Genomic DNA, 15375 nt, shown 5'->3' with positions numbered 1-15375 from the left:
GAAAGGTGCAGAAGGGCCCAGGGAGCCTCCAGCCCCGTACCTGCTCCCCAGCTCTCCGGGCAGTTCCCGTCCTCTGGGCAACCCGTGGAACCTGAGAGCTGTTTGCATAGAAGGCAGAAACCTGCCTGCGTGCCCGTGTGTGCCACGTCATCCAGGACCCGCCCTCACAACCTCCTCAGAGGCCTGTCTCCAAACACTGCCACATGGGGGTTAGGGCTTCCACGCAGGAATTTAAGGGGCACAGTTCAGCCATAGACACCTGCTGTGCTCAGGCACACTCAGCGTGGGCCCTGGTCACAGGTGTCTTATTTTTTTTTGAGACGGAGTCTCGCTCTGTCACCCAGGCTGGAGTGCAGTGGCGCGACCTCCGCTTTGCAGCCTCTGTCTCCCGGGTTCAAGTGATTCTACTACCTCAGCCTCCCGACTAGCTGGGATTATAGGCGCCTGCCACCATGCCCGAATAATGTTTGTAGTTTTAGTAAAGACGGGATTTCGCCATGTTGGCCAGACTGGTCTTGAACTCCTAACCTCAGGTGATCCACCCGCCTTGGCCTCCCAAAGTGCTGGGATTACAGGCGTGAGCCACAGTGCCCGGCCATGGGTGTCTGGCTTACCATGGCTGTGGTCACTGCTGCTCAGAGCTAGTCTTGGGCATACAAGGGAGACCATGCTCCAGCAGTGCCACAGCCCTGAAGGTCCAGACTGAAGAGTTGCCTCTCCTGACTCAGTGCTGCCTCAGTTTACCCACATGCTTCATGGACCTTTTTGCTGAGGGTCGAGCCGCAGGCCAGGCCCTACTGTGCCCTGGGGTCTGAACATGGTGGTCTTGGGCAGAAGAGGGCAGAAGGCAGAATAAGCCAATGCTGGGGGTGCCCAGACCACAGCCAGGGTCCCCGGCCTGCCACCTTCCTCCTCCCGCCTCCTCTGCCCTCCTCCCCTCTCCCCTCCCCTCCCTCCCCTCCCCTCCCCTCCTCCACAGTCCTTATAGCCACACCCCACAAGGAAAACCCAGACTCTGGCGACAGCGGAGACGAGGATGTGCGTGGGGGCTCGGCGGCTGGGCCGGGGGCCGTGTGTGGCTCTGCTCCTCCTGGGCCTGGGGCTGAGCACCGCGACGCGGCTCCACTGTGTCGGGGACACCTACCCCAGCAACGACCGGTGCTGCAACGAGTGCAGGCCAGGTGAGGCCCAGCCTCAGGAAGGGGCGCAACCCACGGGGCACTCCAGGGACTGGGGGCTGGGGCAGGGATGGGCCAGCCAGGAAGCTGGTCCTGGGGAGGGGGCGGGCGAGGGGCCGGCCAAGCCTGGCAGAGGAGCTGCCTGGGGAGTCCACGGGCGCAAGCCTGGGGCCTGACCGCTGCCTGACGCCGGCCTCTGCTGCAGGCAACGGGATGGTGAGCCGCTGCAGCCGCTCCCAGAACACGGTGTGCCGTCCGTGCAGGCCGGGCTACTACAACGACGTGGTCAGCTCCAAGCCGTGCAAGTCCTGCACGTGGTGTAACCTCAGTGAGCTCCCACCTGGCCCCACAGCCCCACCCAGCACAGGGGGCGGCAGCCTGTCACCCACATTCCCACGCAGCAGCGTGGGGCCCCCACAGCCGCAGAAACGAACCTCAAACCACAGCGGGGTCTGCTCTGCCACAGGGGTCCTTTGAGGAGCTGAGGCATCTCCCAGGGGCACCCCCTCTCCTTCCGGGGGCCCAGACTCGGCCCAAGCCACGTGGAGTCGGGGAGACCACACTGGCCATGTGGCCTGGGCCTTGCTGGCCTGAGCAGTGAGGCTGGGGGGGTTGGGCCATGGAGACCCTGCCACAGGCGGGGCTGGCGGCTGGAGGAGGTGGAGGGGTAGGGAAGGGCTGCTGGGGCTGCCACAGAACCAGCCCCAGGTTGTGGCCAGGAAGGGAGGGCCCAGGAGCCTCAGGGCTCCAAGCCTCAGGGGAGGTCGCAGACCCCCGCCCATGGCCCTCTGTGTGGTGAGGAGGCCAACCTGTCCTCCAGTGTCCACCCTTCCTGAGGACCCTGTCCATAGCCCCCACCTGACGACCCCCCCATCCGGCCCCTGCTCAGGAAGTGGGAGTGAGCGGAAGCAGCCGTGCACGGCCACACAGGACACGGTCTGCCGCTGCCGGGCGGGCACCCAGCCCCTGGACAGCTACAAGCCTGGAGTTGGTGAGCTCGGTGGCTGTGGCCGGCAGTTGGGGGTGTGCGTAGCAGCTGTCTGTGACGCAGATGGGCCGTGGGCCGCAGGGACCTGGCCCCACCGGTGCCTCCTCTGGCACCCTCAAGACCGAGCTCCTGGGTCAGGGCCCACGGGTGGGGTGTGGGCAGGGAGGGCTTCCAGAGGCCAAACCCACCACCCGGCCGTGGGGGACAAGTGCCTGCCCCATATCCCCAGCACCTGGAGCCTGTGGGCAGCCCCTGACCACCCTATCTTTGTTGCAGACTGTGCCCCCTGCCCTCCAGGGCACTTCTCCCCAGGCGACAACCAGGCCTGCAAGCCCTGGACCAAGTGAGGGGCCTGGCCAGGGGCTGGGAGGGGCTGGGGGGGGTGCAGAGGGGCTGGGGTGCTGAGGGGTTAGGAGGGCGGAGGGGCTGGGGGGCTGGGAGGGGCAGGTGGGGTGGAGGGGCTGGGAGGGGCTGATGGGAGCTGGGAGGGGCGGAAGGGTGGGGGCAGTTTTGGGGGAAGGGGAGGTGCTGGTGGCCCTGGGGGCCTGGCTGTGTGGCTGGACCTGGTTGGGGAGCAGGAAGCTGCTGCCTGGGGGCAGCCTTTCCCCATGGGTGGAGCTGGGTGTGTGGGACCCTCACCCTCTGCAGCTGGGAGGCCCTGGGGGCACAGGACAGGAAGGTGTCGGTGGGGGGTGTAGACATGGGAGAAGGGTGTGTGGCCTTGGAGGCCCCTGTGGGGGGCATGTGGGGCTGGGGAGCGTCCTTGGCTGCCACTGGCCTGGTGTCTGTGGTAGACGCTGCCTGTGGCTGGCCAGCACCGACCCTGTTATCCCCACTGCATCTCCCGGGTCCCAGGGGGTTTCTAGCCTGAGCAACACCCCCCGTTCCCCACAGCTGCACCTTGGCTGGGAAGCACACCCTGCAGCCGGCCAGCAATAGCTCGGACGCCATCTGTGAGGACAGGGACCCCCCAGCCACGCAGCCCCAGGAGACCCAGGGCCCCCCGGCCAGGCCCACCACTGTCCAGCCCACTGAAGCCTGGCCGAGAACCTCACAGGGACCCTCCACCCGGCCCGTGGACGTCCCTGGGGGTAAGGGCGCCTGGCCCAGCCCAGCGGGGCCCCCGACCCGAATAGGAGGAGGGGAGGGTGGCATGGGGGCCCCTCCTGTGGACCCCACCCAGCAGACCCCTTCCTGCAGGCCGTGCGGTGGCCGCCATCCTGGGCCTGGGCCTGGTGCTGGGGCTGCTGGGCCCCCTGGCCATCCTGCTGGCCCTGTACCTGCTCTGGAGGGATGGGAGGCTGCCCCCTGATGCCCACAAGCCCCCTGGTGAGTGCCTCGTGGCCCTGCCCCACTGCTCCTGGCAGGCGAGGCCCACCCACCGATCTCTCCTTCTGTTTTCCTCCCTAGGGCGAGGCAGTTTCCGGACCCCCATCCAAGAGGAGCAGGCCGACGCCCACTCCACCCTGGCCAAGATCTGACCTGGACCCACCAAGGTGGACGCTGGGCCCCGCCAGGCTGGAGCCCGGGGGGTCTGCCGGGCGAGCAGGGCAGGTGCAGGCCACCCGCCCTGCCACGCTCCTGGGCCAACTCCGCGCCGTTCCAGGTGCCACCGGCTGCCTCCGGCTCTCTGCTTACGTATGCCATGCATACCTCCTGCCCCGCGGGACCACAATAAAAACCTTGGCAGATGGGAGTCTCCGACCGGCACTGTGGGCTGTGCACCTGTGGCATGGGGGCTTGGGCCGTGCCCGCCTCTGGCTGGAGAGGGGTCTTGGGCCAGGGTGGAGGTAGGGGGTAGCGGGGTCAAGTGGACGTTGGTCCCCGGGTACAAGTTCCAGACTGAGTGGGGAGTGGGGGGAGGGATTGGGAAGGCTCGGGCCCAAGGCCGCCTGGGGTGGAGGTTCCTGGCCAGGCGCTGACAAGGGCCACCCACCCCTGAGCCCCGGGTCACTCAAGGAGCTTGGGAGTGGCTGACCCCTGGGGCTCTGTGTCCTTGGAGGAGGAGTGTAGAGACCTGCCCCTCTTCCCCTCCACACCTACGCCCACCCCCTGCTGCACCTGGGAAGGGGTCCCAGGGCCCTGAGCACCCCGAGGAGTCCCTGCAACGGCCACACGGCCCCTCTGTCCCTGCCACGGGTGTCCAGGGCGACAGTCACCTTGGAAACCATGGTTTCTGCTTGAGCCAACCTTCTGTCCACCCTGGGCCCCGGCCGTCCCACTCCTGTGCACTTACCCCGCCACCAAGAGTCCTGGGATCTGAACGTGAATGTCCACAGCGACTTCATGTAATGTGGCCCCACAGTGGAGAAACCCAGGCGTCTGCCAGCAGCGTGGATTCGTGAGTGCTGGTGTGTTCAGATGAGCTCCCAGCTCCCCAGCCTACACCACGGGTGTCCAGAGACGCTCCCAAGGCCCCGGGGCCGTCCCCGGCCACGTGGGAATCCTCTCAAGCTGGTGTCTGGGAGTGGGGTACCCTTCGAGCAGCACAGAGCCTGCTCCCCGGAGCGCCAGTCACACCCAAGGCCACAGCTCCGGAACGAGGCGGTAGCAGCCCTGCAGGTTTCCCGCAGGGAAGACACCCTGGGCGTCCGAGCAACGTCTGTGTCCCTTGGGAGGTGGAGGTGTCTGTTTGCCCCCATTGTGCTTAACAGATGTCAGGGGCAGAAGTGAAACACTCCCGAAGGCCAAGACGTCTCACTGCACTTGTTTTTTTTTTTTTTTTTCTTTCTTTCTTTCTTTTCTTTTTCTTTCTTTCTTTCTTTTCTTTCTTTCTTTTTCTTCTTTCTTCTCTCTCTCTCTTTTCTTTCTCTTTCTTTCTTTCTCTTTTCTTTTCTTTCTTTCTTTCTTTTTTGCCGGAGTCTTGCTCTGTCACCGAGGCTGGAGTGCAGTGGCGTGATCTCAGCTCACCAACCCCTGCCTCCCAGGTTCAAGCGATTCTCCTGCCTCAGCCTCCCAGGTAGCTGGGACTACAGGCACCCAACACCACACCTGGCTAATTTTTGTATTTTATTAGAGACAGGTTTTCACCACGTTGGCTAAGCTGGTCTTGAACTCCTGACCTCAAGTGATCCACCTGCCTCGGCCCCCTGGAGTGCTGGGATTTCAGGTGTGAGCCACCACGCCTGGCCCTCACTGCATTCATGAGAAAGAAACACACAGCTGAGGCCGGTCACGGTGGCTCACGCCTAGAATCCTAGCACTTTGGGTGGCTGAGGCGAGACGATCGTCTGAGCTCAGGAGTTTGAGACCCGCCTGGGTAACATGGCAAGACCCCTTTTCTATGAAAAATAGAAAAAATCAGCCGGGTGTGGTGGTGCACGCCTGTGGTCCCAGCTACTTGGGAGGCCGAGGTGGGAGGATCACTTGAGCCCAAGAGATCGAGGCTGCGGTGAGACGTGACTGAAAATAAAAACAATAAAATGAAATTTAAAAAAATTAATTAAGTAGAAACACATGAAGCCTCATGGAAGGTTTTGCTGACGGCCTGGACGCTCCGGCCGCTGTGGCTGGTGTGGCCCAGCCCCACAGCTGCACCTGCTGCCGCACACAGCGTCCCTGGGCCAGCCTACCCTCGCCCTGCGTCCACCAACAGCGTGCGCTGCCCACGGCTGTCCAGGCCTCCTGTGCTTGGCGGATGTCTCCCCCGCTGCCGGTGTCGTGGAAGTGGGGAACCAGCCTCCGGGGTGCACAGTGGGAGCGCCATGCGCCACTCACAGCAGCCTGAGGTGCCGGGACCACAGTTGGCTATAAGGAAGACGCCCATCTCTGGCCTTGGGCTGCCCTGGACCCCTCCTGCCTCTGCAGCTGGTTTTCTCCCCCGTGTCTCTCTCTCCTCAAACCTCTATCTTCCACCCACTCTCTGCCAACCACAAGCCTCCCCCCGTAGCACAGGGAAGTCAGAGGCCGTCCTGTCCCCCACCCAGCACCTTCACTGAGTTCCCCAGGTTCCTGCACACAGTTCAGCCTGTAGGCCCTGCACAGGGTTGGGGCCGCGCCTCTGAGAGCCCTCTGCCCCCTGCCCCGTGGGACAGGCGAGGCCAGGCCTGCAGGCAGGATGGCGGGTGGGTGGGGGAAGGGGTCAGGTGGCCAGGACTGGAGCGGCCAGATCCCATGGGGCTGGCAGGTCGAAGGCTGTGGGAAAGGGGCCTCCTCCCCAAACCTGGCGCCCACACCCATCACTTCCTGTCTCCTCCCCTCTGGGCACAGCGCCCCCCAGGCCCTGTGGGACTTATTCCCCAGCAGGACCCCTTGCCGCACCCCCAGATGGACACGGGGCCACCCCCTCTTGGTCTCCGTGCTCACCCTCCCCGCCCCCTCGCCTGATGCCATCTCTGCTGGCAACTCCTGTGCCATCTGTGCCCCAGGCCCTGCCTGAGCTCTGGCTCGGTGCCCATCTTCACCCTCCCCCTGGGCCCCACAGCTGCCCTTCTGGATGCACGCAAGGGCTGTCCCTCGCCCGGCCCGTGGGCTGCTCTGCTGCGTGAACGCCCCGTCATTTGTGTCACTGCTGAGGTGCTCACAAAATACTGGAAAATAAGATGAACAAGTCACCTCCAGCCTCGCAGCCCAAGGACAGGAGTCACGGGGAGCCGGGAGGGGCCTTCTGCGGTGAGAGGGACGGGAGGGCGGAGGTCACACCCCTGGCAGCCCCTCCGGGGACCACCCTATGTGGCGAGCTGCTTGGGCTGTTCAAAGTGTCAGCTGCGCCACGGGGCAGGGGGGAGGGGCTCCGCTGGCCGCCTCCCACCTGGCCCCATAAAGTGCTCGCCCCTCTAACTCTGTCCCTGCCTCTAGATGGATGACTCACACCGTGTGGTCTGATGAGCATTCTTTCTTTATTTTCTGTGATGGAGTCTCTCTCTGTCACCCAGGCTGGAGTACAGCGGTGCGACTGACGAGCGTTATTTACAGGGGACACACTGCATCTTCTCGGGCTGCCGTCTACTGGCGCTCACCAGGATTGGGGGGGAGCCCGTGCTGGTGCAGACCTCTTGGGTTTTTGAAACGGGCAAGGGCGTGGCCCAGCCTGCCCTGGTCTCCTCCCTGAGCACCTTCGCCTGGCATCCGGGTCTGATGGCGCCTTTTTTTTTGGGGGGGGGGGCAGGGGGGACAGAGTTCTGCTCTTGTTGCCCAGGCTGGAGTGCAATGGCGCCATCTCGGCTCACTGCAACCTCTGTCTCCCAGGTTCAAGCAATTCTCCTGCCTCAGCCTCCCAAGTAGCTGGGATTACAGGCACCTGCCACCACGCCTGGCTAATTTTTTTTTGTATTTTTAGTAGAGACGGGGTTTCTCCATGTTGGTCAGGCTGGTCTTGAACCCCTGACCTCAGGTGATCCGAGGCCAAACCTCAGCCTCCCAAAATGCTGGGATTACGGGCGTGAGCCACCGATGGCGCCCCTTTCTATCCAGGGGCCCAGACCCCCTTCCAGGCTAGGGGCTGAAGATCTCCAGGCCCCTCAAAGGCCCCCAGGCCCAGCTGGCCCCACCCCTTTCCTTCTGAGCGTCCGGGCAGCCTGGAGCCGCAGAGACCCCTTCCTTTTCTGCAGTGTCTGAGGGCTGCCTCTCCAAGGCAGGCTCCTACATCTTGGATTTGAGAACTCCGGGGTGTCACAAACAGCTAATTCCTGTCATTTACCTTGGAAAAGGAGGAACCGCTTTATGGGGTGAGACGATGGCTGCAGGTCTCAAAGGGGTGTCGAACCACATCCAGCCGTGGGCACAGCCACGCACACGTTCCGGAGAGACCCCGCCCCCAGCATTCGTGGGGGTCTCCACCTGTGCTGGACGGCGCAGAAGCAGGGCTGGGCAATCCAGGGAGGCTTCCTGGTGGAGGCAGGGTCCCAGAAACTCTCGGTGCCCACAAGGGAAACTGAGGCTGACAGACATAGGACAGCCTCCTGAGAGCTCTGCGAGGGCCTCCCCCTGGACTCCCTCCAGGACCCGGATCTGTCTGGTGCGACGGATGAAGGTGGCTCCAGAGAGACCTGGGTGGGAGCCTGAGACGCAGCAGTCCCGGCAGGTTGCTCTGCCCTGGGCCCTGGGTGCCCGCGGGGGCGGCTGACACTGACCTGAGGAGGCGCCAGCACCCTCTCGTCTCCCCACCAGCTCCTCCTGGTGCTCCTCCCAAGCCTCGGGGAGCTTCCTGGGTTGGCAGCTGAGGGGGGTCCTGGAGAGCTGTAAGCAAGGGGGAGGGGAGCCCACAGGCCTGCAGCCCATGGTGAGTTTCACACCCAGGGCCGGCCAGGTGGGGTGCGCTCAGCCGAGGGGTCCCTGTCCCCATTCTGTGGGGTTCCCCAGCGCGGGGCTCCATGGCTGAGGCTCTATGGGGGTGGCCAGAGTTTGTGACCTCTCGGGGACTCACAGATACCACCCAGAGGCGGTAGAATGGAGCGGGTGATTGGCTGCGTCCCGCCCTCCAGGTGGCCCCCATGGGACGAGGTGCTAAACACCGCCCACTGCACTGGGGCCCACCAAGGTGGCCGCAGACTTTACATAGAAAACCTTTCTGATCCCCGCCAGCCTGGTTTCCCTGCCCCTGCCGGCGACCTGCGGGGGACCGCGCTGTGTCCGCGGTGTCCACACCCCCTCCTCACACGCATTTCACCTGGGTCGGGATTCTCAGGTCATGAACAGTCACTGTCACCTCCGGGCAGGGCGGGTGAGGACGGGGACGGGGCGTGTCCAACTTGCTGTAGGCTCTTGAAACCCGAGTGTGGCACAGCACGGGGTGATGAGCGCGTTTGGGGCCCTGTGCGGCCTGGCGCTGCTGTGCGCGCTCAGCCTGGGTCAGCGCCCCAGCGGGGGTCCCGGGTGCGGCCCTGGGCGCCTCCTGCTCGGGTCAGGAACGGACGCGCGCTGCTGCCGCGTTCACCTGACGCGCTGCCGCCGCGATTATCCGGGTAAGTAAACCGCGTTTACTTAACGCAGACCGGCCAAGGCGCGGCGCGGAAGCCGGGATGGGCGGGCGCCCCCTTCCCGTGCTCAGACCGGCGCTGCCGAGGTCTAAGGGGGGTGGGCACAGGGCCGCCAGCGGCCGGAGCCTTCCGGAGGGAGGCAGGATCCCAGAGGGAGGCGGAGGTTTGCCAACTCCAGACAGTGGCCCCGGCGGTGAGGAGCAGGGGCAAGCCAGGTGGGAGAGCCCTCAAGAGGGGTCTGGGGTCCCGAGGTGGAGGACGGCTGTTCCAGGTCCTGCTGGGCGGGTCGTAAGCCCCTGGCCATCGCCCAGCCCCCTCCTGCCCAGTTAGGGGCCCCCCTGCACCACCGTCTGGCCTGCTGCCTGCCTCTGACCTGCACCTGGGGGTGAGGGTTCAGCTGACATGGCTGGTCTGGAGAGGAAGCTGGCAGGGAAGTCACCCCAGAGCTGCTTCCTCCAGGGCCTGTGGGTTGGGAAGGGCGGCTCTGTCTGCAGGCCCAGTGTGGCTGGTGGTGGGGACAGCAGTGCCCGGAGACCAGGCAGGCGGCCTCTGAGGTGTCGACCGGCCTCCAGGGGACTGTGCACTGTTGGGGGCCACCCCTGGGTCCCGCAGAGGCAGCTCCTACTTGCATATGGAGTCAGCACCTGGGCAGGGGCAGCTGTGGGGCTCAAAGGGGGAGTAGCCAGGCCACATAGCCCCAGGAGAAGGAGACAGCTGTAAAACCCAGGGTCCGGACTCCCAGCCAGGAGCCCTCTGCTCCCTGGAGGCAACTGTGGGTGGTGAACAGTCAACCTCACTGCCCTGGAGGGCCGAGGGGAGGCCTGGGGAGCAGGGGCCTCAGCCCAGCTGCTGGGGGGCTGGCCTGTCTCCTGCCCAGGCGAGGAGTGCTGTTCCGAGTGGGACTGCGTGTGTGTCCAGCCTGAATTCCACTGCGGAGACCCTTGCTGCACGACCTGCCGGCACTACCCTTGCCCCCCAGGCCAGGGGGTACAGTCCCAGGGTAAGTCCTGGAGGTGCCTGTGGGAGTCCACACAGGCCAGGGGTTCCACTAGGGCCCGAGGCAGAGCTCGTGGGCACAGGTGTCTGGCAAGGATGTGTGGCGTGTGGGGTCCGGGGCCCTGGGTCCTGTGAGGCTGGGCAGCTCTGGAGGTGTCCTGTCCCCGCTTTCTCGGCCTGGGCTTCTCCATCCAGCGCGAGGGCTGTGAGAACCCTGTGGGGGGTGGGGGCGGGTTCCAGGAGCTGTCTGGCTCTCAGGCCTGGGACACCCATCCTGTCTGTCCTCACCGAATACTGAAAGAGCCTGCCCTGTGCCTCCCGGAGTCCTGTCTGGGGCCTGGGGCTGCACCCCGTTCTGGAAGGAGCAGCTCGAGTCCTCTTAGCGGCTTGTTTACCTGACAGGAGGGGCCAGGCTGGGCACATGGGGGCTGGGAGGAGGTACAACTGGGGAGGTTGTGTGAGGTTGGACGGGGCAGGGTCTGGGGTCAACTGGGACCCAGCCTCACTCTCTCTGGGACCCTCTCTGTTCTCCACCCTCTGTTCTACTGGGTCCTGCCTGGCTTCTGCCCACCCTCAGCCCCCAATGGGCAGGCCTTTCCCCTCCCTGGCAGGCCCACTGCACTCTGCGATCCTCCCCCAGGTGCCCTCAATGGGCCCCACCCCAGACGCCCCACCTGGGACGGGCAGACATGGGCCTCAGTCCTGGGCCATGAAGAACTCTGTTGAATGGATGATGTAGGGGGGGCACTCTACTCAGCCCCCAGACCCCAGATGGACCCCTGCACTGTCCTGACGCCCTCCTCATCCATCCCAGCAACTCCACCAGCCTCCCTCCCTCCCCCCACACCCCCCACCCCACACCAGGGAAATTCAGTTTTGGCTTCCGGTGTATCGACTGTGCCTCGGGGACCTTCTCCGGGGGCCACGAAGGCCACTGCAAACCTTGGACAGAGTGAGTCCTGGGTGGGCCCTGCCGGCGGCCGGGTGGTCCAGGCCCACTCTGAGGAAGGGTCCTCTCCTGTCCCTTGCGCTGTGGCGAGCCCCAGACAGCACCGAGGACGGCAGCCGGGGGCTGATTGGAGGCTGTGCCCGTGTATTCCAGCTGCACCCAGTTTGGGTTTCTCACCGTGTTCCCTGGGAACAAGACCCACAACGCCGTGTGCGTCCCAGGGTCCCTGACGGCAGAGCCGCTTGGGTGGCTGCCCATCGTCCTCCTGGCCGTGGCCGCCTGTGTCCTCCTCCTGACCTCGGCCCAGCTTGGACTGCACGTCTGGCAGCTGAGGAGTCAGCGCATGTGGCCCCAAGGTCTGTCACAGCCTGGTGGGGGGAGGTGGGAGCATGGCTGCCTGCTGACCGTGGTCCCCCTGCAGAGACCCAGCTGCTGCTGGAGGTGCCGCCATCGACCGAAGACGCCAGCAGCTGCCAGTTCCCCGAGGAAGAGCGGGGCGAGCGATCGGCAGAGGAGAAGGGGCGGCTGGGAGACCTGTGGGTGTGAGCCTGGCCGTCCTCCGGGGCCGCCGACCGCAGCCAGCCCCTCCCCAGGAGCTCCCCAGGCTGCAGGGCTCTGTGTTCTGCTCTGGGCCAGGCCCTGCTTCCTTGGCAGCAGAAGTGGGTGCAGGAAGGTGGCAGTGACCAGTGCCATGGACCATGGAGGTCGGCGGCCGCGGGTGGGCCCTGCAGGAGGGAGAGAGAGACACAGTCATGGCCCCCTTCCTCCCTTGCTGGCCCTGCTGGGGTGGGGTCTCAGGATGGGAGGCTGTGTCCGTGGGTGTGCAGCGTCCAACACAGGACCTGGCTGCACGGGGCCTTCAATAAACACTTGTCCAGTGACCTGAGTGGACGCATGCTGGGTGCTGGGGGAGGACAGCGCGCCTGGGGCTGGGCTTTGGGGCACCGTGCCCATGCCTGGCTGTGGTCCCCTCCACAGGGGGCAAAGCGGAGGGCAGCCAGGGCCCATTCTGGGAACTCCTGGCCGGGTGGGGGTGGGGCCCGGGGAGGGGCCATTCCAGTCCTGGGCCCAGCGCTCCTCAGGGATACAGGCTCAGCGGCTTCCCCCGTTCGGGGGCTCTTCTCTGGCGCCCCTGGGTCTCTGGTTTCTGGCCACACAGCCTGCTGGCCCCTGGGTGCCATCCAGCACTTTCTGGTGGTGGGCGCCTTGTCTCCAGGCCAGCCCTCTCTCCTCACCACCCCACCCTCGGCCTGCCCAGCCTCCCGCTCCAGGTGAGATCTGATACAGACTCGCTCAGCTGCGAGGGAGTGGCGGGCAGGCCGGTGCAGGCGTCTCAGCAGCACCCTGGAGGCACCGCACACCTGGCCCCCAGCTCAGCTCCCAGTAGGCGGTGGGCCCAGCTCACAGTAGGTGGACGGGGCAGAGGGGACGTCAGCACCCCCCCCCCAACATGGGACCTGGAGTGTGGAGAGCCCAAGGGTGGCACAGGGACAGCGGAGAAGGTGCTCAGCCCTGGAAGCAGGACACGGCCCTTCGGCGCCGTGGCGTACTGGGCTCGGGGCTGGGTACTGGGCTCGAGGCTGGGTACTTGGCTTGGGGCTGGGTACTGGGCTCGAGGCTGAGTACTGGGCTCGGGGCTGGGTACTGGGCTGGAGACTGGGTACTGGGCTCGGGGCTGGGTACGGAGGCTGGAGGCTGGGTACGCTGGGTACTGGGCTCGGGGCTGGGTACTGGGCTCGGGGCTGGGTACTGGGCTCGGCGCGCTCCTCCCGTGTGAGCCCCGGGGCGGCTGAGCGGTCGGGCCCTGCCCCGCGCACTCCTGCCTGCAGCCCGGATCCTCCCCGCCTGGCCCCGGCTCCCCCCACGCGCCCCCTACACCGGGGCTGTCCCGCACCGGCCCCAGAAAACACCGGCGGCCTGCGTAGCGCGGGTCCCGCGGGGCTGACTCAGCGCGGAAACTCCTCGTGGGCGGCCTCGCGTGGGCCTCGGCGCGGAAACGTCAGCGCGGGGGCGGCGGGGCTGACGCACAGCGGACGGGCGGGGGATTCCGCGGGCGGCGGGGCGGGCTCTGAGCGGGGTCTCCGGCGTCTCCGGCTCCTCCCGGGCCCGCCCTGCGCGCTTTACCTGGAGCGCGACCCTCCGGGCCTGGGGGGGTCCCCAGCGTGCGTCGCAGAGCCCGGGGGAGGCGGGCGGGTCCTCGCGCGTGGGGGCGGGGGCGCCTCCAGGGGTCTCAGTGGGGCAGGCCGAGGCCAGCGCGAGCCCGTCATGGAGGGGGGTCCCAAGGGCGCGGAGGGTCGGGCGGGGCGGGGTGCGGAGAAGGGTCCCGGTGCGGAGAAGGGTCCTCGGTCGCCGCGGAGAGGCCGCCGCCCCCTCCCACTCGGGGCGCAGTGGTCTCGGCTCCCGGGGGAGGGGCCCCTCTCTGCTCCCCCTGGAAGCCCGAGCCACTCGCACGGGGCGGCCTCCATCTGCGCGGAAAACCGCAGCCGCCGCAACCTCCCGCTGGCGTCGGACTTTTGAGAAAAGGGCCGGAGGCCATCTCTGTTCCCAGAAGTGCTTCCGGCCGCTGCGGAGCCTCCCCTCCCAGCCAGCTCCCTCCCCACCCTCCACTGAGATCTGGACTTGGCGGTGCGGGAACCCCCCCAGCTGACAGAGACACCTATGGCGGGGGACCCTTCGCAGACAGAGCTGGACGCAGCCTTTCCCAGCCCGAGGACAGGTGGGGGGGTCCTTGAGGGACAGGTGGCCCCCGGCTGCCCCAGCTGCTGGGATCTGTGCCCACTGACCAGGACCTGGGTCATCACTGCTGTCCCCTCCGATGCTGGGCTGAGCTCTGAGGACAGGACAGGAGAGGGCTAGCTCCTCTCGGCCGGTGACCGTCATGGGAGGCGGTGGCGCCTGGCGTCCGGGAGGAAGCAGACCCTCGCCTCTCACAAATCTCATCTTCCCGGAAACCAGGAATTGGGGGGTCTTTCCGGAGTTGGTAATTCAGTTGTCTGGTCCCCATCTTAAAGACACACCCAGGGGAGAGGGGCTGAGGGGGCGGGGGCACAGGGGGCCCCATGGACACACAGACCTCGAGTCCTCCGGGGTCCGAGGTCTCTTTAGCTGAAACAGACACGCAGGCCCACTGGCCCTCAGCAGACCCCAGGCCCCAGCTGCTGGTGAGGGTCTGTGCTGGCCAGGCCCCACAATGGAGGCTGTGGGGATGGAGGGTGTGTGGCTGTACCTGGGTCCTAGTCGGGGGCAGCTTAATCCCCCTCACCTTCCCCTTGAGTCCCCTACCTGGCAGCAGGACCCAGGACTCACCTGTGGAAGAGAGAGGGGGAGAGGGAGGTGTGGGGGGGCGTCAGCTGTCAGGAGCCTCCACCTTGGGTCCCAGGCTCCAGCTTGGCGCCGTCTGCAGGAAGCGCCCGGACCCTGCCTGAACTTCTCGTGTCCCTGAGGGGTTCTGATGCCTTTCCTGTGGCCCCTGGCTGGTCACTTCACTTGAATATTGGGGAGCACCTTGTACTGCCAGATACTCAGGCGCCCACAGTCCCCCTCTCCCTGGTGGTCCATGCCGTTCTGGCCTCGCAGACAAGTGCTTATGGGCTGGGCGGCAGGGATGTGGCCGTTACTCCTGGCTTCTCTGGAAACCTTGTTTATTCATTGACTTTTGGGCTCTTTGGGGCACTAAGGACTCCTGAGCAGGATCTGGGTCCTCAGCTTAGGTCTTTGGGGGGCCCTGGTTTGCGGGGGGTGGGGCTCGGTCACAACAGGGCAGGCCACCGCCAGCGTGCAACCTCCTCATGGGTTCTGGCGGTGACACATCCAATCGGGGCCCAGGGGCAGCAAAGGCTTCGTTGTCCCCTCGGCTCAGGTGACCTCTGCTGACATCGTGGGGCCCCTGAGCCCGGGGGTGTAACCCCACCCACCACAGGGAGGGGAGCTGGACAGTTCCAATGTCACCAAGGGATGTAGTCCTGACCTGGGATCATGGCGCGACACAGCACCAGGCATGTGGGGCAGAACCGAGGGCAGAGGCCGGAGGGCACAGGGGCCCCAGGGGCATCAGGGTAGCAAGAGCAGAGGGCAGCGTCGGGAGGACCCCGAGGTGGTGTGGCCGTTAGTGGCCTTGGAAGCTGGCAGGCAACGTGGCCCTGACCCCTAAGAGCAGGTGTGGATTTACTAAGTCCTGGGTGCTTGGCCAGCCATGGAGGCTTCACCCCTCCCAGGCCGCTCCTGCTTCACCCCTCCCCGGCCTCGGTGGGCTGCAGAACAGGCCGCTGCTGCCTTTGGCCCCCAGAGGGTCCAGCAGACCTGCTGGGAGGGGACTGGGGACCCCATCACAATGACAGGTGTGTTCCC

The 15375-nt window shown here is 65.9% G+C and overlaps 2 protein-coding genes across 4 annotated transcripts; both read left to right on the top strand.

Annotated features, from left to right (window-relative positions):
* The first annotated feature begins 1007 nt into the window (after window positions 1-1007).
* Window positions 1008-3886, top strand: TNFRSF4 (TNF receptor superfamily member 4). 3 transcript variants are annotated; one of them, XM_032758572.2, is made up of 7 exons: window positions 1008-1181; window positions 1384-1506; window positions 2068-2169; window positions 2443-2509; window positions 3061-3257; window positions 3367-3495; window positions 3577-3886. In XM_032758572.2, the coding sequence occupies exons 1-7, from the start codon at window positions 1037-1039 to the stop codon at window positions 3645-3647; spliced, it is 834 nt and encodes a 277-aa protein (XP_032614463.1). In that variant the 5' UTR covers window positions 1008-1036; the 3' UTR covers window positions 3648-3886. The 3 variants fall into 3 exon arrangements, with proteins under 3 accessions (XP_032614463.1, XP_032614462.1, XP_032614461.1); XM_032758571.2 differs by having other exon boundaries at window positions 3367-3886; XM_032758570.2 differs by having other exon boundaries at window positions 2068-2509.
* Window positions 3887-8700: 4814 nt separating this feature from the next.
* On the top strand, window positions 8701-11909 carry TNFRSF18 (TNF receptor superfamily member 18). The gene is made up of 5 exons (XM_032758566.2): window positions 8701-9068; window positions 9961-10083; window positions 10944-11031; window positions 11182-11384; window positions 11450-11909. The coding sequence occupies exons 1-5, from the start codon at window positions 8900-8902 to the stop codon at window positions 11572-11574; spliced, it is 708 nt and encodes a 235-aa protein (XP_032614457.1). The 5' UTR covers window positions 8701-8899; the 3' UTR covers window positions 11575-11909.
* The last annotated feature ends 3466 nt before the right edge of the window (window positions 11910-15375 follow it).

Source organism: Hylobates moloch, unplaced genomic scaffold (genome assembly GCF_009828535.3).
Source record: "Hylobates moloch isolate HMO894 unplaced genomic scaffold, HMol_V3 SCAFFOLD_9, whole genome shotgun sequence".
NCBI lineage: Eukaryota > Metazoa > Chordata > Mammalia > Primates > Hylobatidae > Hylobates > Hylobates moloch.
Note: the sequence above shows the minus strand (reverse complement) of the source record. Positions and strands in the feature narration are given on the sequence as shown.

Coding starts and splice junctions, on each gene's coding strand:
- TNFRSF4 (XM_032758570.2), top strand. CDS start 1,037: ATGTGCGTGGGGGCTCGGCGGCTGGGCCGGGGGCCGTGTGTGGCTCTG. Junction 1,182..1,383: donor CTGCAACGAGTGCAGGCCAG/GTGAGGCCCAGC, acceptor CCTCTGCTGCAG/GCAACGGGATGGTGAGCCGC. Junction 1,507..2,067: donor CTGCACGTGGTGTAACCTCA/GTGAGCTCCCAC, acceptor GCCCCTGCTCAG/GAAGTGGGAGTGAGCGGAAG.
- TNFRSF18 (XM_032758566.2), top strand. CDS start 8,900: ATGAGCGCGTTTGGGGCCCTGTGCGGCCTGGCGCTGCTGTGCGCGCTC. Junction 9,069..9,960: donor CTGCCGCCGCGATTATCCGG/GTAAGTAAACCG, acceptor TCTCCTGCCCAG/GCGAGGAGTGCTGTTCCGAG. Junction 10,084..10,943: donor CCAGGGGGTACAGTCCCAGG/GTAAGTCCTGGA, acceptor ACCCCACACCAG/GGAAATTCAGTTTTGGCTTC.